Genomic DNA, 25074 nt, shown 5'->3' on the forward strand with positions numbered 1-25074 from the left:
TTTATTTGCATCTTTTTTATTAAGTATGTACTTAATAGCTGCATGCTCAAGTTGTCCATGAAAATTTCTAAACAATGTCCAACTAGTTTTGAAAGCAGAGCAGTAATGCATCTTTGAAATGTAGAGAGATCATTAAATAATCAAAACAACATTCTGATCATTAAATTATATATATATATATATATATTTGAAGAATATATTATATATATGCAAAGAGAAGAGGGAGAGGGTTGGAGAGAAAAACAAGAGAGAACAAGGACAGACGAGCGAGAGAGGGAGTAATCGAGAAAGGAAGAGAGAGAGAGTGGGGACGAGAGAGGGAGAGCGAGAAAGCGAGAGAGAGAACCTTATAAAAGGAGAGAGGGTATCTCGTCCTCAGGAAAGGGCTACCCTATTTAAAGAGAAATACATTCGAAAAATTACCACAAACGCCATTAACGCCTGAAACGACCAAAAGAAACCACCCTTAGCATGGCAAAATCTTTCTCCTCATCTTTCTCTCGTCCTCCCTTTCTGATCATAAAAAACGAATGGGGTAGAAAATCACATCATACACCTATTTTTCACAAGAGCTGCAATTTGGCTTTCAACAAAATATAGGAAATTATTCAAATATATCAAAAAAGTGCCGGTCAACATTGATTAATCTACCTTACATTTCCGTAGACAGCGTCTTAAATACCACACCGCCACGCACAAAATCAAGACCAGAAGCACGATTGAAACTGCGAAACAAAAATCGAGTAAAACTTTGAAGTTGGAAAAAAGATCAATGGAGAAATTTCAAAGAGAGAGAACTAAAATTCCTCTTTTAATGATCAGAAGAATTTGATGTTCTTCAAAGAAAAAAAACAGATAGCAATGAAAAACGTTCATGGTTGGTTGAAAATTTGTCAGCATCTATTTTATTACTGCAATTATGTGCATCAAATAATCTATTTTTCTCAAACATTTGAATGATAAAACGAAAAAACGTGCAAGAAATGAGATTCTTAAAGTTGAAAGAAGGTAATCAAATTCTGAATAGTAGCATTTACTTAAATGGGATAAAGAATGATGAATGTACCTCCAAGGAAGGAAAATATAAGGATGGAAAGTCGACGTCGGAGGATCCACGGCAGGTCTGCCTCAAAGATGCAGTTCTTGGAGACAGTTGACTTTGACAGGCTTTCGCTGTTCCGCAAGTCAGAGAACGAGAGATTCACGCCCATGACAGGCTTTCCCTCCAAATCTCTGGTTTCTAATCTTAGCCTTCGTGGAGTAGCATCCCAGTCTATTTCAATCGCCCCAAAGTTTGGCTTTCCTGAAAATAATTTTTTTACTGCTCATCCCTACTATAGTACCTTTTCCCATTCTATTTAGCATAAAAAGTTACACGGATTGGAAATATCACTCGTGAATATAGTTCTGGATCGTCCCGGACGTGGACGATGAACAGAACGGGGCGAATTTTGTCCCGTCCAACATCCGGATTCAGTGCAGGGACGAAGGACGGGATGAGTTTTTCGTCCGACGGTACGAAAACCATCCTGTTCAGTCCTCCCAGGACGAATTTTCGTACCGTCTGGGGAAAGAAACGTCCCGTCCCTCGTCCCATGCGAAAAAAACCCGTTTATAATTTTCATATATTAACATAGTATTTTCTAAGTTTTATAGGGAAATACGGTGGAGAGAGAATGCAAAGGGACATATGTACAGTTATTTCTGAGCGGCATCAGTTTGCACGCACGTAGAAATATAGGGACTTTGATGCAAATTGTAATAGCAAGGCCACGTGGCTACATCCCAACCGTCAGATGTGAATCCGGCCGTTTTTCATAAAGATTCATCGGTCCGGACGTTGAGTGCCAAAAACCGTCCTGTTCAGTGGTCGGGACAATTGTTCTGTCCCGGGACGAAAAAATCGTCCCATCCGCGTCCCTGCACTATACTCGCGAAGGTTGGAGGAGCATAGCGAATTCCTCATCACCATCCATGTTTGGCATTGGACAAATGACGATGATGATCGATCAGCAAACAATGGCTGTTGATGATAATTCGCTATTGCCCACTCATCCCCCATCATCATCATCATCATCTTTGATGCCAAGCCCTCATTGTAATGAGGTATAGAGGGTGACAGATGCAGGCATTGTAAATAGATGCGGAGAGAGACATTATAATCAAGACAACACAGGATGATCATGAGGAGATGAAAACAATGAAAACCCAGGACATGAATGTGTACCATATATGCATGACGAGTAACGACATCCGGAGTTATAAATTCTCATAGTACATGGCGTCACCCTGGCCAAAAACCGAACAAGAGGAGATAGAAGAGGTACGGCGTTCTCGACACTTTGGGTTATTCCGCTCGATGTCACATCATATAGTGGATAACCAGTCGCACAATCGAATCTGGTGATCTCGGAAAAGTGGACATCCCCACTGATGAAGAATATTCCGTTCCTCTGCAAATTTGCATCCCAATCATGTAAAAAAATATCGATAAAAACTTGCTCGTGCGATGTTTTATTATTTAAAAACTTTTAAAGTTCTTGTGAATCAGCTTCTTCATCCAATAAATTCGGTGAAATAATAATACAGAATAAAATAAAATAGTCTCCGGTACTTTGCTGTGCATCACTGCATCTTATTAAAGCTGATGTCATCTTCGAGACATGATTTTTGTAACTGGGAGAATGTGTTTTGAGAATGTTATTGTAAAACATCCAATTTCAAGAAAACTTAATCAGATAATCACTCAAATTGAAATAAAAATATTCACAAGACATCATATTAGCTCACTTTGCTCTGATTTATCAAGTTGAACAGCCTCTTCCTCTCCTTTGGGAAACGGCCCCAGGATTCCATGTAGAATAATGGGCTTGTAGTAGCCGAAAGGTTCGAAATGACCTGCATAAAAAAGCAATAAATAGTTGGTGAATTCTACCAAAATCTTAGGAAAAATCAAGAAAGCTTTGCAACAATGATTAAACTAGCTAAAAAAACAGAAACAAGATAATCGAGTAACAGCTAAGAAAAGAGGCAAAGCAGACGGCCTGAATAACAAATACCATACACTTCAAAAAAAAGTATTCTTCACTAGAAAGAATGTGGAGGGTAATTTGAAAAAAAAGGCTTCATTTGAGATGTAGTTCACACACTGGCACCTGAATTGAAGACCCAATTATGGTAATGTCAGTTTTAGGGCCATATAATTCCTTCTCAAGCCATGCCCACTGTTCTTCTCCCAGTATGCTCCCATCGCTGCCGATCGGGTCCCTGTGATATCTTGTGTCCAGAAGAATAACCTACCAGAGACAATGCAGGCGTTAATTTGTAATTTTGAATTTTTTATAAGGTAAATCTTCTTTCAAAGACGAAATAAAGGTCTAGAGTTTCCATGTCTTTTTCTGGACATAATTTTCTCTCCATCACCTTTATCTGTTTTCCAACGGGCCCATATGTATATGAGGCATAAACGCCAGACTGCTTGAAACTGCGCTTATCTTAAAAGTTAGGATCAAACTTTCACGATATTGTGTTGGATAACTTATAATAGGTTTTTTAATCGTACCGCGGACTGTCAGGTGATTCATCCAGGAATTCTAGCATAAGTTTCTGCGAGATGTTTTTCCCACTGAATTCTTTCCCCGCATCATTTAATCCAAAATCATGATCATCCCATGTTCCAATAATCTGCACTGAGACAAAGATAGCTGCCATGTTCACATCACTTTATTAAATCAAAAAATGAAATTAACTTACGTTCGTTGAACTCACAAAGGGAGAGAATCTCGAGGAAAAGATACTTTTAATCAACTAGTCTATTTCTTTACTTAGAAAAAGAATAATAGTGCTTTATTTCTGCACGCAAGAGAAGTTATGCATGATGTAACCAGAATTTTACGAGGACCATTCTCAAAGGATCTATGAAAAAGTATAATACTTTCAAGTTAAAAAAACTCAACTCACAAATCACCGAGAAAAAAGAATGTCCTGTCCCTACTGCTCTTGCCATTTTATTAACCAAGATTTTAATTATATATGATAACATTAGATACTGAAAATAACCCATCTCAAACACACCATAATCTGAAGAAAAGGAGGAGATTCTCGTATTTAATATAGTCTCATGATGGAAGTTAGAAAATGAAGAAAACCTGAGCTCTGCTCCTCAAGTTGGAGTAACCTGGATTACTTTTTTGGATCCGGTATCTTTCCCTCAACTCCTGTTCCGGTGATGCAAAGAACAACGGCAAGTTCTTCCATGGTCCGATCGTCCTCTCCTTACCAAAAACCCTGAGAGGCCTTTTATTATCGCCGTAGATATTGTCCCCCAACCAAATAAAGATATGCGGGTCGAATTCACTAATCGCACTCCAAATTGGCTGAAAAAAGAATCAATCCACTCAATTCCAGACTGCAAAGTACCAAATTCTGGTCATAGTTGTTGGAGAAATCGCGCAATTTACGAATTGGTCAAGAAAATTCCACTGCAACAGAAACAAAATTAATGGACCAATTCAGTACGCGATGAGAAATTAAAAAATGAATTATTTGATTTCAATTTTTGGATCCAATATAGATGATCAGGCGGAGATATTAGAATCCGTCCAGAAAACATCAGTCGATTGAAATTCCAACGAAAGCGAAGCAAAATTAATCGACCAATGCAGTCAAGGATACGACTTTACGAAAATAAACGGTCAGATTTTCCATTTCTGGACAAATCTCGATGATCAGGCGGAGAATGTGGGCATTCGGTCCAGAAAACATTAGAGACGAAAATTCCATCGAAAGCGAAACAAAAGTAATCGACCAATTCAGTCAGCGATGAGAAAATACGAAAAGAAACAATCTAATTTTCTGTTTTCCGATCCGATATCGATGATCAAGCGGAGATACCAGCATTCGGTGCAGAAAACATCAGCCGACGGAAAATCCCACCGAAAGCTAAACAAAAGTAATCGACCAATTCAGGTAACGATCTGATTTTCAGTTTTCCGATCCGATATCGATAATCAAGCGGACATACCAGCATCCGGTGCAGGAAACATCAGTCGACGGAAATTCTACCGAACGTGAAACAAAAGTAACTTACCAAATCAGTTAACGACCTGGTTTTCAGTTTTCCGATCCGATATCGATGTTCAAGCGGAGATACCAGCATGTGGTGTAGAAAACATCAGTCGACGGAAATTCCACCGAACGCGAAACAAAAGCAATCTACCAAATCAGTTAACGATCCGATTGTCATTTTTCCGATCCGATATCGATGATCAAGCGGAGATACCAGCATTCGGTGTAGAAAAATATCAGTCGTCGGAAATCCAACCGAAAGCGAAAAAAATTAATCGAACAATTCTAGCAACAATGATAAATTAAGAAAATAAACAATCATATTTTCAAATTTCAGATCAAATATCGATGATCATGAGGAGAAAACGCTACCTGAGGCGTTCCCTGCTTCGCGCACGATCCAAACGCGATCCGCGAGACCAACTGCGGCGTCGCGTCGACTCCTACTGCGCCCGGACTAGACCAGGACGGACATGGCGCGCTTGCAAGAGCGAGAAGAACCAAGAACAGCTTCGACGTCGCTCGCATCGGATAAGAAGAAGGGACGGAAGAGATTCTGAGTCGAACCGAATAGCAAAATTTTGAAATTAGTCGGGAACAGGGAGGATTTTATCCAGAGAGAGAGAGGAAGACGATGATGACGTGGCGCATTTTGCGGGTACCACGTGTCTTATATCCTTGGTTTTCTTTAGTGGAATCTTGATTGAAAGATTCCCGATTCGAACTGATCTGTTCGAATGTTTCGATCGAACAGACCCTTTGTTCAGTGTAATAATAAAAATTTCGAACGAACTATTTGGTTCGTTTCGATTTGTTTCAACTATAGTTCCAGATCATATCGGACATCGACGATGGACGTGATGGGACGAAATTAGTATGGTCAGACGGCCGGATTCAATGCCGTGATGAAGGAAGGGACTAATTTTTCGTCCCACTGTACTAAAACTATCCCGTTCAGTCGGGCCGAATTTTCGTCCAGGGAAAACAGTCCCGTCCCTTGGGGAAAAAACCATTATATTTTTTTGGGTAAATAGCACAGTATATCCCAAACCATGTCGAAAATCTGTGAGTTAACCTAAACTTTTTTTTGGCACGGTATATCCCAAACTCGCTAAGTCGACGTAGACATATCCCAGTGATGACGTGGAATCCATTGTGGCTGCCAAGTGGATCTCTGGCCAGATTTTAACCTGGCAAACCCACCTGGCAGCCACGCTGGATTCCACGTCATAAGGGGGATATGTCGACCTGCCAAGGGTCTTATGATAAGAGAGAGAGAGGCGTGATAGAGAGAGAAGGAGAGAGAGAGGTTCTAGAGAGAGAAAGAGAGGCATTTTGGAGAGAGAAGGAGAGAGAGAGGTTCTAGAAAGAGATTCTAGAGAGAGAAAGAGAGGTGTTCTAGAAAGACCCCCTCTCACTCTCTTTCCCTCTCTACAATATCTACAACGATCGCCGATAACCTTCCCCTCACTCTCCCACGCCTCTCTCTCCCTTTCTCTCTCTATAGAACGTCTCTCTCTCTATATATCATCTCTCTTTCTCTCTCTAGAACCTCTCTCATTCTCTCTCTCGCATACCTCTCTCTCTCTCTCTCTCTCTCTCTCTCCTTTTCTCTCTCTAGAATGCCTCTCTTTCTCTCTCTAGAACCTCTCTCTAGTGATGGAAATATATGTGGCTGGCAAGCCAATCACACATCCCACATCTCGTTCCATATTTCATTAATAGAACATATTCATTATAGTGCACGTGTGATGCATATAATGAAGTCCATGAATACATGATCAGACTCAGTGAATTATGATGAGATCGTAATACGGAGATCACTAGTCTTTAAGCCTGTGTTCTAAACATTCATATTCGAAGCATACACGAGTAGGACATCAAAGTATCCAGATAGAATAGCACTATGTAGCCTCACTCATATGATGAGTATGGTCGGTCCCGTAGCCATTAGTGTGGCGACACTACGGGATGGATAGTGGGTGCTCTTTAGTGGAAAGAGTTCATTGAATTGATCTGTACGAATCCCTGAATGGTATTATATCGAAATGTCAATCAGGTTGCTTCACGTCACGGTTGTGTAAGTGGTCCTTAGACCTGAGACACCAAAGACGTCTTGTGGGCGGGTGGTTGTACTTTGGCTATGGCCAACGAGTCTCTAATCATGGGATTCTAAACGGTCTTAGTACGGGTGCATCAAGAAGTACACGAAGGTGACTGAGTGGTCAAGATGGGATCGTCCACCCTCGGTATAAGAGGTGACAGCTCAAGGAAGACGATGCAATGAAGTCCTTGGCCAAGGTAGTGAAATATCGGTGAAGAGTTCTCCGATGATTTTCAATGCATTAGTACTAACTCGGATGACCGATTAGGGTTTGACAGTTGACCATACCCTAAGTCGTCCAAGGAGCGTCAAGTGGATGAGGGATTATACATACACAATAACCGATGATGAACAGGTTCCATGAGTGAGTCGATACACATTCCTTTGTATCTTCTAGGACACGAGGTGTAGCTTGGCACCACACGTGTCGGAGTCTCGACCTATTGATTGGGTTAAATCAATCCGACGTTAATTAATCTATATGATGATATAGTTAATTAATTTGGGAGGCCAATAAAGGTTATTGGGCCGCTGGAGTTGTTAACTAGACTAATACATGGGTGTAGAGGGTCACGCGCAAATGGTCTTTTGGACGTTGGAAGATATACTTAACTTTTGGGGGTTTTTATGAAAAATACCCACTTAGTATAAATAGGGGAAGGCCCTGAACAAAATTCACCCAGGCCAGAATTGTTCAAGAGCCTTTCCCCTTCTCCACTCTCCCCACACCCCCTCTCCATCCTTGACGTGATCGGACGACGTAACGACGCCGACGGAGAAAGAACGGGACTCGTCAACGAGAAGGAGGAGATCTGACGCACTGAGGACCGCGTGGATACGTCTAAAGGCTGCACACTTGAGCAGCTCGGCTCGTCTCGCTGCGGGATTGAAGAAATCACGAATGAGATTCGTGTAAAGGTACTTCGTTTTATGTTTTTGTTGATGTCGTTCGATTCGCAAAGAGTCTTCCGCTGCGCATCGTTTTGATTTGTTCATCCATATCTAGGCTTATAGAACCCAACATTTAGAACCTCTCTCTCTCCTTCTCTCTCTAGAATACCTCTCTTTCTCTCTCTAGAACCTCTCTCTCTCCTTCTCTCTCTCTAGCACGCCTCTCTCTCTCCTCTCTCTCGCTAGAATGTCTCTCTCTCTCTCTCTTATCGGAAAACCCTTGGCAGGTAGACAAATCCCCCTTATGACGTGGAATCTTGCGTGGCTGCCAAGTGGGTTCTGCCAGGTCAAAATCTGGCCGCCCACCTGGCAGCCACAATGGATTCCACATCATCACCGGGATATGTCGACATCGACTTAGCGAGTTTGGGATATACCATGCCAAAAAAAAAGTTTAGGTTAACTCGCAGATTTTTGACATGGTTTGGGATTTACAATATATTTTTAATATATCAACATTGATTTTTCTAAGTTTTATAGGCAAATACGTACGTCAGTTTGCACGCGCATAAAAATATAGGAACTTTGATGCAAATTGTCATAGCAAGACCACATGGCTACATCTCAACCGTCGGATGTGAATCCGGCAGCTTCTCGTCCAGATTCGTCCGTCCATTGTCCTGAGAATGATAGAGAGAGGAAGAAAGTAGAGGAAGAATTGGGGAACTGGAGAGAGAAAAACTAGAGGAGTCTCACATTTAGACCCTGGGATTCTTCCATCATTGTCGCCGGTCATTAGCAACAAACAGAGAAGCAAATAATTAGCAATTGAGGCAAAGAGAAAAATAGGAAGAGAATCAGATATATAGATGGGAAATTTAGACGATGAGGGAGAGAAAGAGATAAACAAAGAATTAGAGAGAGACATACAGAATTACAGAGAGTGAAAGAGAGAATAAGAGAGTTATTGAAAAAAAAATAGAGAAAAAGTAAGAGAGAATCAGATAGTTATAAGGGAACAAGATAGAATTAGAGAATTAGAAAGAAAGAAAAGAGAATCAAATAATTAAAGAGAGAATTAGATGATTAAAATCTTATAATTAGAGACAGAATTAGAGAGACTAAGAGAAAGCGAGAGTTAAAGTCAGAGCAACGTAGAATTTGATAGATAGAGAGTAAGCGAGAATAAGAGAGAGAGAGAATCAGAGAATTAGAGGGAGAGAGAGAATTAGAGATAGAAAAAGAGAAAATCAGATAATGATAGGAAGGGATAAAGAGATTATTAGGGTGAAAGAAAGAGAGAATTTGGGCCTGGGGGACATAGTGACAGAGTTACTGAATGATAGAAAAGTAGCGAGAGGGAAAGCTAGGAAAAGAGAGGATCAGATAATTAGAAAGAGAGCAAAAGCGAGAATCCGAGATAAAGAGAATACCGGAGAATGATTGGGAGAGAAAGAAAGAATCAGAGAGAGAGAATGAGAAAATGAGACATAGATTACGCGTGAGGGAGAGAGAAATAAGGAGAGAGAGGAAGAGAGAATGACCGAGAGATAAAAAGAAAAGATTACAAAGTGAGCGAAGTAGAGAATTACATAAAGAGAATTAGAGAGAGAATTGGGGGGCTAGAGAGAGAGAAAAATAGAGATTTAGAGATAGACAAGTGAAGAAATATATATATATAGAGAGAGAGAGCAAATTAGAGATAGAGGACGAGCAAATCAGAGATTTAGAGAGAGAGAGAAAGAGAGATTCAGAGATAGAGATGGAAAAATAGATAATTTGAGAGAGAGAGTAAATCAGAGAACTAGAGAGCCAGTGAGAAAAATAGAAGTAAAGAGGTTTAGAGATAGTGAATTAGTGAGAGGGCGAGAGAAAGAGATAATTAGACATAAAGCAAGAGAAAATCAGAGAATTAGGGAGAGACCGTAAAAGAGATTTAGAGATAGAAAAAGAGAAATTTGGAGAATGAGAGGAAGAGAGGGAAGGAGAAAATTAGAGAGCAACAAACAGAGAAGCAGATAGTTAGCAAGGGAGGCAAAGAGAAAAATAGGAAGAGAATCAGATATAGAGATGGGAAATTTAGACGATGTGGGAGAGAAAGAGATAAACATGGAATTAGAGAGAGACAGACAGAATTACAGAGAGCGAAAGAGAGAATAAGAGAGTTATAGAGAGAAATTAGATAGAAAATAAGAGAGAACCAGATAGAAGCAAACGAGATAGCATCAAAGAATTAGAAAGAAAGAAAAGAGAATCAAAGAAAGACACAAGCCTAAAAATACTTCAAAAAAAAACATACCAAATCCCGACTCCAATTTCCGCCTCCACTTTGACCGTTGTCTGAATCTGGCGCTAGAGATGCGATTTCGGAATAGAGCTTCCAAATCAACCAGGAGAAAGTCCAATGATTTCAAGCTCGGGGATTCTCCCCCTGATGGAGTGAGAGCAGAGAATAGAGAGGATAGAAGAGACAGGAGAGAGACGGGATTATGGTGTCTATGGGCCGTTGTCAATAGTCGAGAGAGATGGAGAGGGCAAGAGTATGAGGGACTCTGGGAGAGGCTGGGACTCTGAAGACGAGAACGAGACTGGAGACTGCGAGTCTGGGACTCTGAGAACGAGAACGAGGGAGGGAGACTGGGATAGTGGGACTCTGAGAAAGAGAACGAGAGTAATTTTTTTTAAAAAAAATCCTTAAAAAAATTCGCACAATGCGAACCGCACAGCCGTCTGTGCAAAGTTCTGTTCGTTTTCAACATTGTTCTGTTCAGAAATCCGAACAATTCTCTCCAATTCACACCAACAGAACGGAACGACCATGTCTACCTACGTTTGAAACCAGATTTACTAACTAGGGTCATCCTACCCCTGGCAGTCATCCTACTCTAGTAAGATGGCAATTTATGTATGAGGGAAGTACCACAAGTGGTCCAACAGCCTGGGGCCATTGGAGCACATCTAAAAAAGGGGTGTACGAATCTGATTGAGACAATAAATAGCAGCAAGAGACCCTTCGGTGGTAGGACAAGCCAGGAAGAGACATTTCACCTCTTTGACTGCTCCAAATGCCTAGGACGGCACCTTAGGGGTTCTATAACAGCTAGGATTTCCTCCAGCATATAGGAAGGCAGTAAGGAATGCACACTTTTTGTTGGGGCCAGTGATTGGCCCCCCTTTCTCCACCTTCCAATTCTGGACAAATCACGTGAGCTTCGGAACTCCTTAAGCTTTGACTTTTATGTTTTTATCCTCTCTAGATGTGTATATTTGATTCAAATCAAAGTCCGAATCGATTTTCTATTGTGATTTGCTAAGATCAGCCTCTTTGAGGCATTTTTACAAACACCTTTTGGGCACTGGAAATTTCAACCTACTTTATCCTGATTTTTTATTTAAAATATATTAAATATGTTTATCTGTATCAATCATATTTCTATTATTCTAAGATAACCATTAACATATAATAATACATACACATTTACACTCTTAATTAATTTTATTAATCCATCTATTTTCTCTTAACCTCTCTCTTTCTCTATCTAGCTAATTGCTTTATTTTAAATATTAAAATATATCCGCTCTATCTTACTACTCGATTCTTCTACTCCAACCCATAGAATGATCACATCTATTAGCATTGTTAAAAGTTCCCCCTAGGGATGATTGCCTTTATCCAGCATCAAGTCACCCACAAATTGGGGGCTGCCTCTATGATCCAATGCATAACACATTAGCAATGGATGGCTTGTGGAATGAAACACTATGCGACCTTAATTTCACCCGGACACTCCCATTATCTTTACTTACCATATTTACTGTTTGTTTATACTTTTGGTTAAAGTCTCATAGATTCCTTTGATGTACAAAATTAATTTCGAATCAGAATTTTCTTTAATATTTCAATTCTTGCGAATATCTATACTTGCTCCCAATGAATAGTTCATATCTACGATAATAATATGAGTCATCTAGATTAAACTTAATTAAATTTATCAAATACAGTAAAAATATTCATATATCATGCGTTTTGCACAAGGTATATTATGCTGAGGTAGGAGAGTCTAGATTAAGAGTATAAATTTTAAATAAAAGTGAGTGTAGAGCTTCTTGCATAAGTATAATGATATTGATTATAATGTCAAGGATATTATGTTTGTACATTTATTACCAATCTTACTGTATATCATATCAACAGCTGGACAATGACAGCCAATGGTTCCTTCTTGTGTTGATATATATTTTCACAATCATATTCAATTTATCGTGTAAAAGATAATTAATTGGATGCGGCAAAAAGTGGTAATTATCGTCCCTTTCAAACACATAGGAATAATAGTTTTAGCTCATCACCCTTGAAAAAACCTTAAGGCATAATCCTAAAAAACATCTCTATAACATTTTTAGTATATATTTTTTAAATAATTATGTTGACATACAATTCAATATTTCATATCAAAACTTTTCAGTCATAATCGTTATCATTATCGACTAAATAATTTTGATACCAACTATTCATATCCGCCTAACGTTCACCATAATCCTTATCAGCTCAGCATAAAAAATTGTCATCCATTATCGACATCAGAATCGTTTATCATCTGCTTTCTTGATTTTTCGGATAACAGATATCAACAATATCCGATAATGGATATTGCATATGCATAATGATGGTATCACCCTAGATGATAGTGATCGCTGCATCTATTGTGATTGTGTTTATCTTTGTCTCATTCGATGACAGCATCATCGTCAATCAAGAAAGTCATCACTATCATCCTCTTCACAAACAATCATCATTCTCATCAAAATTAGTATCCATCATACTACAAATTCAATAGCCGCTGTGGATAATAATTGATCAACCACGACAATCATCATCCATGCCAGTCATCATACTTGTCGAAGACGTTGTCATAGATGTTGTTGATCGTTGTTGTTGAAATAGTCATCTTTGTCGATGTGTAAAACTATTTATCATGAATGACAATTGTCATACTCGTTAATGACAATCATTGACTTAGCTAATGAGTATAATTGTCATCATCTATTGCCGTTGAAGAAACTACTTGTCATCCAAGGCTACTTTCATTGTTGTCCACAAAATCTGTGGTCATTCTCATCAATGATAGTTGTCATTATCAACAACAGTCGTCATCCTTATCAATGACAGTCATCGTCCTGGTCTAAAACACTTAGGAAAGAAAGTTACATTCATTGTCAATAAAAATTATAATCATCGTCAACAGTTAGTTGTCAATGACATTTCCCTTATTCTATGTTATCATGATAGTCACAGTCATTGCCATAACGCTATTCCTTAGAATATGTAACTTTATATCTTAATTTATTAAATACATCAAGTATATATACTCACAACATCATCATACCAACTTAATCATTTTCGTGATTTTTTCTCCACACCCTCGTTGTCCTCCATATGTTTGTTATTTCCAGTCATCGGTCGCGGTGTCTTTTCAGACGGATGACTAATGACGAAAATAATTCCGTCCAATCTTCGGAAAAGATGACTGATGAAAGATGAGTGACTGATGATGGATGGTGGATGATGGATGATGTTGGATGGATGGTGGATGATGGTTAATGATGGATGATGTTGGATGGATGGTGGATGATTGATGATGTTGGATGGATGGTGGATGATGGATGACGACGACTGATGATGGAATATGAATGATGGATGATGGATGGATGATTGGTGGATACTGGATGATTGATGATGGAAGATGGATAATAGATGATGTTGGATAGATGATGGATGATCGATGATGGAAGATGGATAATAGATGATGTTGGATCGATGATGGATGATTGGTAATGGCTTAGGGATGATAGATGATGGATGATGGATGATGTTGGATGGATAATGGATTATGGATGATGGATGATGGATGATGGAAGACGGATGATGGATGACGGATGATGGATGATGGATGGTGTCCATCCGTCCAAGAAGCCCAGAAGAAATATCTTTTAATATGAAGACGAGAAGGAAACAGTACAAGAAACGATAGAGAAGGAGAGAAGGAAAAAAAAACTTTTTCTCTAGGATGCAAGCCCTCTCGTTGGCTTCCACCCATCTCTTCTCCGACAATTATAGCAGAGCATCGAGCTTGATCGTCTCTTCTACTTCTCCCAATTCATCATCCTTCTCTCGATTAAGCTTGTTGAAGAGTTCTTCTTCAAAGATTAGGCGAGTTGCGTTCCCATCCGCTTCCCTGACGACGGAGGAGGCTTCACGATCTTCATCGAGCATGGCCGGTAAATGGGCTCAGAAGACCGTCGTTATCCCCGCACAGCGGCGTGGATGCCATCTAATTACTTCTCGGGTAGTCTTTTTGTTCGTCCAAGCTTCCAAATTTTCAGTTTTTCGACCAATTTCGGGTTTCTCGCGTTTGGTATCTTCACTTTTTTTGCAATTTTTCCTTGTGATTTGGATCTGGGAACCCTTTCTGCTTAGATTATCTGTTAATTTAGTTCTTCTTTAGTGATTATCTGTTTGTTCAATTACTGGTTCCTTCAAGATAGAAAAAAATAGATGAATTCATATATGTTTCTCTATTCTCATTCTACTGGATTCTTCCAGACGATCTTCGTTTAATATCGTATTTCTTGACAGATTCTTCGGGAAATTAGCCAAGATTTGTCCGGATTCAAGTGCGGTGTGGCATATCTTTTCTGTAAGTGAAGTCCCTCTGCGCTCCTTTAATATCTTCCTACCCGTATAAAAAAAATAATAATTCGGAGATGGTATTGCTTTTCAGTGCAGCACACAAGCGCATCTCTGACGATTAATGAGAATTATGATTCGGATGTTCAACATGACACAGAGACCTTCTTGAGCAAAATTGTTCCAGAGGTTTTGAATCTCTCCTCCCATTTGTTAAAATTTTATTTATACATAATTAATTGTTCGATTACGATCCTGTGATAATAATACTCTTCTGAATGTTCTTTCAGGGTCGTTCGGCACCTTGGAAGCACACTTTAGAAGGTGAGTTGGTTTATCAGTTTCTTAATCTTCAAATATGCCTCTTTCCACTTTAAATACGTTATGTATGTTGATTGTTTTCATGAAATTGAGTATTGATGACGTAATTCTGTCTAGATTTGAATTTGGATTAATTTCTTCTATTTTTAAAATTGGAGAAGGAAAATATTTTGTAACTAAGCTCAGTGTCTGAAGTCCTTATTTTTATTAATCTTCCGTCTAATCAGGATAAATTTTCTTTGCAGTCAGATGGGCATAACTCCGAAGAATCTTCTGAAAATTAGATTGTCATTTATTCTTTCTGACTTCTCTAAAGAAAATATGTTCTGGGTTTTTGACGTTGGGCGTTATTGACGAGATTTGGCGATGTAGAAAGAGAAAGAACCATCAAAAGATAGAGATTAATGAGATTCAGAGAGTGTTTCATTGCAGGGTTTTCAATGGAAGCCCTTATTCTTGATCCTGCTTACTGTTTAAATATCTTAGTCTCTAATTTATCGTTGCTGTTCTATTTAAGATAACAATGTCGACTAATTTAATATGAAATATTGCAGGCCCAGATGACATGCCTGCTCATATCAAGTCGTCCATGTTTGGGTGTTCTCTCACGTATGTAGAGCCTATTTCACTCTTTGGAAACCCTACTTTTAAATTTTTTTATCATCTCATCATTTTCTTTCATCTGCAGCATTCCAATTACTGATGGTCAACTTAATATGGGAACATGGCAGGTTAGATGCCAATATATAATTTTTGAAAGCCTCCCATATTCATCATCTAATTGAGATGGATATATCTTCACTCGTTTTCTTACTCCATATCATCAACCTACTTTTGTTTCTGTTCATGATTATGATTTTTTACTCCAATGAATAAAAACTTCCCAATTTTTTAACCCAGGGGATATGGCTCTGCGAACACCGTGACCATGCCACTCCGCGCAAGATTGTAATCACCATGAATGGCATGTAAATATAGCGGGCAGGATGCCTTTTTCTTTCTCTTTGCATCTTTTTTCACAAACTGTCTTTTACCGTCGGTGACATCCTAAAAGCTATAGTTTTATTTTATCCTTATCTAAGCCTGTGATAGAAGTTTGATATGATATTACCTGATAATGGCCAAGATGGGCACCTGTTGATGAGCTTCTTTCACCTGTCTACCACCCCACCTATATCATCTGCTCAGAAAAAAAATCTAGAAAAAAATGTAAGAATAGAAATTAGTTTTATGTCACCAGATCAGTGCCACTCCAGTCCGGAGATTGTCAACCTGTTTAACTATTGATTTTCATAAGGCATCAGATTAGTTCTCAGGTCTTGTAGTAATCTTATGCCACCAAATCTATAATAGGAAATAAATTGATGGAAATTCAGTCAATTTCGCATGAAAAATCACTAGATGGTCTTGAGAGAGTCTGGATCAAGGACAATAAGAGGGACAGAGAGTGAGGGAGATCAGGAGATAACAGAAAGAAAAGAAATGATACTGGGAACTCCTGGTGGAAGTTGATATGAACCTGGATCTAGGCTCGTATCAGAAGGAGGGTAGAGGACGAGGCGTGGGTAGAGAGGTGAAACGGGAAGTACCCGAGAGGAGGCCAAGCAGAGTGGGTAGGGATTGGCGAAGGACGAATCGCCTGGAGACGCGGTGATGTAGAGATGATCACGAGGATGGGGATCGTAGAGGGAGAGAGGAAGGCCAGAACACTTATTTCTTCTCCTTCTTGGCTGCCCTCCTAAAGGGAGGGCATCCCTATTTAAAGGAAATACAATTATAACTAAATGACTGAAATGCCCCTGTGTGCTAACACGAGGAAACTACTATCAGAAGTCTACCCCTCTGGTCAGCCGCCCCAATCCTGCTGTACCAGCCTCTTGGTTGCTTCAAGCACCAGCCTCTTTAGCTGACAAAAGACAAATGTAAGCTCTACGCCTGCTCCTGTCCTTCATAAGCCCCTTCTAGAAGCATGTGCTTCTTCTTGATTGGCCTTCAGCTTTACCCTCCCTTTACGGGAATAATGGATGTGTATCAACAACCCAAATAAATTTAATCTTGTCTTCAAGGTAAAAGCTAAAGGTGTCTTGTTGGAGTTGGGCTTGGTCCCAGTTAGCTTCACATTCAGGTAAATTTATTCATTTGACCAATGGCTCTAGGTCTTGAGAAGTGGTCTCACATGGAGAATATCCTCCGGAGAAACCTACCATTCCCACTCAGATGTTAGAGAAACCTACCATTCCCACTCAGATGTTAGAGAAGAAGGAAGCAATTAGACAACAAAAGAAATTAGTTTTAATTCTCTCATTAAAGGTTTTTAACATACATACATATATTAATAAATTTTAAGAATTAATGTATTATATGATAAACTTATCATCTAATAAAATCAACAAAGTAAAACATTCAAAATATAATAAGAATTAAAAAACATTCACAAATATTTATCCTATTTAACTTAATTTATTCAAAAACTTTATAGGTATTTCAGTAGAATAATTATGTAGGTTTCAATATTTTTTAAGAAATAATAAACAATTCTACTTAAATACCTTAATCCATGCTTCAACAAAAATGGGTGGCGGTTGATGGTGGTGTGCATGAATGGTGCTGCACACGTGAATTAAATAATGTCTCTAAATGCAATGTAGATGGCAATGGACATTGTTCTAAGATCAGCAAAGTTGATGGTGGCGTGAAGGATGGTAAGGCCTAGGCTATCCTTGACAGTTTTATCCTAGCAAAAGGATGAAGAGGTGGATTTGAAAAAGAAAAAATACGACAGAGAGAGAAATATTGACAGAGAGAGAGAGATAGACTGACAGAGAGAGAGTAATAGACTGACAAAGAGAGAGAGAGAGAGAGAGAGAGAGAGAGAGAGAGAGAGAGAGAGAGAGAGAGAGAGAGAGAGAGAGAGAGAGAGAGAGAGAGAGAGAGAGAGAGAGAGAGAGAGAGAGAGAGAGAGAGAGAGAGAGAGAGAGAGAGAGAGAGAGAGAGAGAGAGAGAGAGACAAACAAATAGAGAGAGATAGAGAAAGATCAGCAAGAAAGACAGGCAGAAACACAGACATGCATGGAAAGAGAGAGAAAAAGAGAGACAGAAGAACAGACAGACAGAGAGAGGCAGAGATAGACAGAGAAAGAGATAAAGAGAGAGAGAGAGGGGATAGACAGCCAGATAGACACAAATACAGAATAAAAACTCCCATCCCTTAAAAAAATGTGAAATAAAATTTTGAAAGTACAACAAACTCAGCAAAATAAATAACCTCCTGAAAATGAAAAATGTCAGAAAGCATCCCTAGTTATAGTACACGATGTGGACGGTACGGTAGTTTCGTCTGTGGACAAAAAATTGTCTTATCCCAGAATCTAGACGATTGATGGTACAAAGAATCGTTCGTAAGACCCCGGACAGGATGGTTGTTTCGTCCAATGACGAAATAACCATCCCGTCCATGGTCTTGGACGCCAAACTCGACAGGTTTTGTGTCATCTGATAGACATGTATCAGCATGAGAGCTCCAGCTGGAATTTGACACATGATGTGCCTATAGCGCTGGATGGTCCTGGACGTTGATGGTGGATGGCATTGGATGAACTTTGTCTCGTCCAACGTCCGGCTTCAGTGCAGGGATGTGGATGAGACAATTTTTTCATCCGACGGCATGAAAACCGTCCCATCCAGTCGTGCTGGGATGAATTTTCATTTCATTCAGGGAAAAACCGTCCCCTCCCTCTCGAAGGAAAAGAAATTTAAAATTTAATATCCAGTACAAGTAATTCCATAATGTCATTGAATTAACATGGATTTTTCTATTTTTAGGGAAGTACGGAGGAGTGAGAATGGGAGGGATATATGTACAATTACTTTTGAGCAGAGTCATTTTGTGTGCACGTAAAAATATGGGGACTTCGATGTAAAATATCATAATGAGGCCACGTGGCTAGATCTCAACCGTCGGATGTGAATCCGACGATTTTTCGTTGTTATCTATCTGTCCATCGTCTGAGATCTCCGATGGTCCTTGGAACGAATTTTCATCCCCATTATCTTACATACCGTTGCACGGGATGATTTGTTCATCAGATGAAAAAAAATTGTCACGTTCGCATCCCTGCACTATAGTTGTGCCATGTGTCAAATTTTGAGTGCCCTAATGCACTGCTTTGTCTCGGTCATGGGAAGGGACGAGAATGTCTTGGACAGATTAGTTTTTGAACAGGACGAGATGTGAACGCAAGTATAAGAGGCTGGACGAAATGGGCAGGTGATGATTCGAATGAACTTCTAAAAGTTGGGACGTAGGACGGGGGGATCTTCATGATGTCCCATCCTTCTCCCCCATCCTGGACAAAAGTGCAGTATAATTATAGTGCAGGGATGCGGACGGAACGGTTTTTACGTTCGGCATGAAAAAACCATCCCATACAAGGATACAGACGAATTTTGGGATGAAAATTCATCGCAGGGGACTATCGGACGGGACAGTTTTCGTCCCATGGGACAAAAAAATGTCCTTATGGTCATAGACATGGTCGTTCTGTTCGCTTTGTGAGAATTGGAACGAATTGTGTGTTTCGTTCGAATTTCCAAACAGAACAAAATCAAATTAGCACAGAACATTGCACAGACCTGTGTGCAGTTCGGTTTGTGCGAATTGTGTAAATGTTGTGCGAATTTTGTGTGAATTTTGAACACTGTGTGAATTTTGTTCGGATTGTGCGATTTTTGCTCCAATTGTGCGAATTTTGTTCGAATTGTGCGAATGTGTGAATTTTTACAAATTAGTGCGAATGTTTGAATTGTTCGAAATCTGTTCTAATTTTCACACAAAAAAGAACAAAACAACGGACAGACCCCTGTGCGGTTCTTTTGTGCGAATTTTTTTGTTCGTTTGAAAAGAATAGTAAAGAACGACCATGTCTACTTCTGGAGGTCTCAGACGTTGGACGTACAAATCTGAATGGAAAACTGCCAGATTCACATTCGACGGTTGAGACGTAGCTTCGTGGCCTCGCGATGACAATTTGCATCAAAGTCCCTGTTTTTTATGTGCGTGTAAATGGGTGCCGCTCAGAAATACTGTAAATATGGCCCTTCGCCTTATCTCTTCTATAACTTAGAAAAATCTAGGGATAATAGCTCGGTATATCCCAAACTTTCAAAAAAGTCTGAGAGATATCCTAAACTTTTTTTTTCGCACCGTATATCCCCAACTCTTGAAATTGAAAAGAGGCTATCCCGGTGATGACGTGGATCTCCACGTCGCCTGCCAGGTGGAATCCTGGCCAGATGGAATCCACCTGGCTGCCACGTGGATATCCACATCATCACTGGGATAGCCTAAGAGATTAGTTAAAGGGAAGGGGGAGAGAGAGAGACGCGCTAGAGAGAGAGAAGAGAAGGAGATAGAGAGAAGGAGAGAAAAGGGCGCTTCTTCGACCTCCTCTCCGACGCGGAAGCAGGCACATGAAGAAGGCGCCGGAAGATTCCGACCGCCTAACGCCTCTTGAGGGAGCTCGTCATCTTCCTATACTCCCCCATGGAACCTTCCCCGTTAAGGTACCGTATGATTGTTTTGGTTATCATTCGAAATTTTTTTGGTTTTTTTTTGTTTCGATTCCTTTCTGTTTTTTTTCGATTCCTCTCAGATTTTTTTTCCGATTCCTCTCAGTTTTTATATTTCGATTCCTCTCAATCGAAATTTTATTTTTCTTTCTGGTTTCTCTGTTCTACGGGCGTTCATTCTCTGTTCTACGGGCGTTCATTCTCTGTTCTGTTTTACGCAAAAAACAAGCCTGGGTTTCCCCATGTTTGTGGTGATATCATCCGTCCTCCAGCTCTAGACGCATCATTTGCGCCAGTCGGAGTGGAGCGAAGACGCGAGGAGGCGACGCAGCCAATCTATCAGACGACGGAGACGGCAGGGCGATCTCTCTGCGATTTTGGTAATTGTTCACATCGACGGGCCCTTTGCCAGAATGATGACTATTCATAACTATCATTACCTTGACAACAAATAAGAGTTTGACCCAAGATTTTCTACAATTACTCCCATTCATTGACAAAACCTTTAGATCAATCCAAAGTAGTCCACCCTTTCTCTGGGTTCGAATAATGACTATTCATAACTCTTATTACCTTGACAACAAATACGAGTTCGACCCAAGATTTTGTATAATTACTCCCATTCATTGACAAAACCTTTAGATCCATCCAAAGTAGTCTACCCTTTCTCTGGGTTCGAATGATGACCATTCATAACTCTTACCTTGGCAACAAATAATAGTTCATTGACAACTATTCGTAACTACTATTACCTCGGCAACAAATAAGAGTTGGACCCAATGCTTTATTTCTTTCATAGTTGATCCTGATTCGAGTAAAGAAGCCTGCTTTGTTTATGCGTAGCTTGGGGCCGAGAAACTGACATGAATCTGGCATCTGCCGTCGGCAAACAACCAGGAATGGAAAGCCGAGAAGAATCTGAGATTCCTCCTCCAAAAAGTACTCAAACAGAGCGACGTTGGAAGCCTTGGGAGGATAGTATTACCCAAGGTGCTTCTTTTCTTACTCAAATCTCCTAATTTATTCATTCGTTTGTTATTTTTGAGAAAATAACCTAATGGGTTTTCTTCTACCGTCTTATCTACTTTGTATTGATGAACTTCATCGCAGAAAGAGGCTGAAACCCACTTGCCAGAACTGCAGACTAGAGATGGAATGACCCTTGTTATGGAAGATATTGTTACTTCCCAGATTTGGAACATGCAATACAGGTAGATAATCTCTTGTTCTTGTGATTTTTTGGCTTAGTTTTTCATTTTTTTAATTTTTTTTTCAGGTTTTGACCCAACAATAAGAGCAGGATGTATTTACTTGAAAACACTGGTAAGAAGCAGTTAATGACCATAGTTTTTTCTTAAAAAAAATCGTCTGTATAAATTGAATATCTACGTTTGATGTTGTAGGAGAGTTCGTTCGATCGAATGGGCTGCAAGAAGGAGATTTCATCCTCATCTACTCCGATATTAAGTGCGGAAAATACTTACGGCCCTTCTACTTTGTTGATTTTAAGTTCTCGTCTTTTGCTCAATCATGCAAGTTGGTCGCTGAAATTTTTTTCCAATCCAACTGAAAATAGGTTTAAATTTTGTGGGAATATAATCAGCGTGGACTTCTAAAGAGGGAAATTGAAAATGAATAGGTATACTTCTAAATCAATGCAATGAAAAACTTTTAGAAAGTTTCCAAGTTGTTTATTTCTTCTTATCGCTCTACTTCTTTATTTTGCTCTTATCTTTCAAAAACAAACTTCTTCGTTTTACTCTCTCATAGTTCTAAAAATGAAACTTTACAAAGAAAGAGATGGTTTCTTAAGAACATAACCTTCCTCATAGACATTTTACTTCCTGATCACAATTTCGTTCTGGTCATTTTATAAGTAGCTTGAAATCTTATTTGTTCCCATAATTTACAAGAAATTTCTTGTGGAACAGATGATCAGAGGAGTGAAAGTAAGACAGATGACTGACTGCATCCAAAGTGGAAACAACTCATTCAAGCTCAACCCCATGGATGCCGAGGTGAAAAGGGATGGAGGCCATTGAACATGCTGGAACCAACGGTCAAGAATAGCTCAATTCCATGGCCCTGTGATCCAACGGTGTATGATCCCATCACTGCAGACCATCTAAATCTCTATCTTTAGAGATAGATGTATGAAAACGACCTTGTTCTTCTGAGAGAGAGAGAGAGAAACTTTTGAAATATATAAAGCACCCTTGTGTAAATGGAATAGTTTACTACTTTCCTACCAATTGCTTATTTTCACCCGTATGGCAGGTTTTGGACAGACAAACCCTTCTAAATTCGTAGAACTATTACATTAGGGCAAGAAACACAGTAGAAAAGAGGAGAGAGAAGATGGGAAGGTTTAAAACTGTAGCATTTTCCTTTGAACTTTTCCTTCATTTTTTCACTTGTTTCTGTAATATAGAACACAATTAGAACAGCAACGAAGAAAATTTATGTGTGACTTCTCTGAAATCCACCGGCTCCACCAGAAACATACTCCACCGGCTCCAAAAGGATAAACTCAAATTTCAAATCTCCCAAGTATGCAGAATAAGACAATTCAAATTATATCAAAGGATGTCACCTGTCAACAAAAAACAAAAAAGCAATAAACTATTAATTCAGGAAAATGGGAAAAAAAAGATATTTCTCTGGATTAAGAATATCGAAAGCATAGTGCAAACTAAACTGGATTTTCTTGGTCAAGTTTGATATCTTTTAATATATTATTGGACAAAAAGCACCAGTTAAACAACCTCTTGAAAAATTTCAAATAAACTCTTGATTGCCGAATTATCCAATGCAAAACTTAGGCCACATTTCCTAATCAAAGTGATTGACATTTCAGCCCTAGGCTTTGTGTGTCCTCTCTGGATCACGTTAAGTCCATGAAACCTGTTTTAACCATAGAAATCCAACATGGATCAAACAACTGATATTAATATTTGAACTTCCCAATGAATCTTTCTATACTTCATTGAATTCCCAATGAATCTTTGATTTCTACGAACTCCACTTAACTCCACTAACTCAAAATCAGATGGACTAAAGAACATACTTTCCTTATTCTATAGTCTATGAATAAACCACAGATAGAAACAAAGATAAGGAATTAGAGAGATAGAAACAAAGACAAGTGGGCATCTTCCCAGGCTCCAAAAAAAAAACAAAAATTGCCTAATAAGGAAGCAAAAGAAGGGAATTACGCGCCAAGAAAAAGACCTTTTGTTCTGTAGATTCTTCCTCGTCTTTAGATTCTTCCATAACATTCATTACATCTCTTTCACAAAAAATTTCAAAGGCTGAAATTTCTTTGATATCTCTCTCTCTCTCTCTCTCACTGAGGCCTGAAAAAGGAAACAGAGAAAGATGAAATTCCAGAGATCAACAAAGAGATGCGAAATTTGAAAAATTTAAAGAAAAAGTAATAAATACCAGCGTAGCCCTCCAACAATGTATCCCTTCAACTTGGTGCATGTCTTCCGATTAGGGCCATGCATGTCTTCCGATTATGGCCAACTTGGTGGCAAAGAGAGCACCTCATCTGCACGCCTTTCTTGGATAATCGTTGACCATTAAGTTCTTTCTCACTAGAGTCGATTCTTCTCTTTTTCTTGGGCCTTCCAGGTTGTTTCTTCACGAGAGGAGGGAATACATAGTTCCCTTCAACTTCGGTCCATAAGTTCCTTCCATTTAATGGTCGGATACCATTTTGATATGCTAGCTTGTAGACATCTTTCTTCAACCAGTCAGTGACAAAGCTGATAGGGTTCTGCTTCATCCAGTGAATGCAAGTAATAGCATGGGAGCATGGAATACCCCTTATATTCCAATAACTACAACTACAGGATCTTGTACGTAAATCAACCACAAATCTATTTCCCAAGAACGTAACTTCGAATAGATACTCTCCTGCATGTCTAAGGGTACATGTCCGAGACTTCAATTTGTTACCTTCCAGCAACTCTCTTATCCGAGGGCATAATTGATCAGTTATATCAGAAACTAACTCCCTTTTCATAACTATCCTCTGCATGATAGTACTTCTAATATCTTCAAGCATGTCTATGATAGGTTTTGACCTATACTGTAAGATATAACTATTGAAGCACTCACAAACATTATTATCAATCACCTCACATTTTGGCGTCTCACTGATGTAAGCCCTGCAAAACTTCTTTACGCCTATATTACCAAAGTCATGCGCGGCCTGTGGTTTCAATGTGGTCATCTGTTGCATGATCCTATGGAAAACTTGATGAGTCGTGCACTTCACAGCGTTCCAAAATAACATCTTCAATGTCCCAGTTGAATGTCCCTTCTTCTTCCAATTTGCATAAATATGTCTAGCGCAATTCCTATGCTCCGTATGTGGTAACAGATATGCCACTGCATTTTCGAGCCCCTACACAATGCAAGAGACCAT

General features: G+C 39.3%; 2 protein-coding genes across 5 annotated transcripts; one reads left to right on the forward strand and one right to left on the reverse strand.

Annotated features, from left to right (window-relative positions):
* Positions 1-322: 322 nt before the first annotated feature.
* LOC144713085 (Calcineurin-like metallo-phosphoesterase superfamily protein) lies at positions 323-5643 on the reverse strand. 4 transcript variants are annotated; one of them, XM_078587572.1, is made up of 10 exons: positions 5440-5643; positions 4149-4376; positions 3563-3684; positions 3424-3484; positions 3156-3296; positions 2791-2898; positions 2228-2453; positions 1067-1303; positions 657-725; positions 323-513 (listed from the first exon to the last, which is right to left on the reverse strand). In XM_078587572.1, coding segments are annotated over exons 1-10 (1350 nt in total). In that variant the 5' UTR covers positions 5596-5643; the 3' UTR covers positions 323-511. The 4 variants fall into 4 exon arrangements, with proteins under 4 accessions (XP_078443698.1, XP_078443696.1, XP_078443697.1 ...); XM_078587570.1 differs by having other exon boundaries at positions 323-509; positions 652-725; XM_078587571.1 differs by having other exon boundaries at positions 652-725.
* An 8432-nt stretch (positions 5644-14075) lies between these two features.
* On the forward strand, positions 14076-16147 carry LOC144713094 (secondary thiamine-phosphate synthase enzyme). Its single transcript, XM_078587584.1, has 7 exons — positions 14076-14409; positions 14700-14760; positions 14845-14939; positions 15041-15074; positions 15626-15680; positions 15760-15802; positions 15972-16147. The coding sequence occupies exons 1-7, from the start codon at positions 14131-14133 to the stop codon at positions 16041-16043; spliced, it is 639 nt and encodes a 212-aa protein (XP_078443710.1). The 5' UTR covers positions 14076-14130; the 3' UTR covers positions 16044-16147.
* Positions 16148-25074: the final 8927 nt, after the last annotated feature.

Source organism: Wolffia australiana, chromosome 15 (genome assembly GCF_029677425.1).
Source record: "Wolffia australiana isolate 7733 chromosome 15, ASM2967742v1".
Lineage (NCBI taxonomy): Eukaryota > Viridiplantae > Streptophyta > Magnoliopsida > Alismatales > Araceae > Wolffia > Wolffia australiana.

What these genes read in the sequence shown, in the direction of transcription:
- LOC144713085 (XM_078587570.1), bottom strand. Translation starts at nt 5,595, where the DNA reads ATGCGAGCGACGTCGAAGCTGTTCTTGGTTCTTCTCGCTCTTGCAAGC. An exon ending in TAATTGGGTCTTCAATTCAG is followed by an intron (nt 2,899 to 3,155) that starts GTGCCAGTGTGT and finishes TTTTTTATGCAG; the next exon opens with GTCATTTCGAACCTTTCGGC. An exon ending in GCTGTCTACGGAAATGTAAG is followed by an intron (nt 510 to 651) that starts GTAGATTAATCA and finishes ATGATCAGAAAG; the next exon opens with GGAGGACGAGAGAAAGATGA.
- LOC144713094 (XM_078587584.1), top strand. Translation starts at nt 14,131, where the DNA reads ATGCAAGCCCTCTCGTTGGCTTCCACCCATCTCTTCTCCGACAATTAT. An exon ending in GCCATCTAATTACTTCTCGG is followed by an intron (nt 14,410 to 14,699) that starts GTAGTCTTTTTG and finishes ATTTCTTGACAG; the next exon opens with ATTCTTCGGGAAATTAGCCA. An exon ending in CGGTGTGGCATATCTTTTCT is followed by an intron (nt 14,761 to 14,844) that starts GTAAGTGAAGTC and finishes ATTGCTTTTCAG; the next exon opens with TGCAGCACACAAGCGCATCT.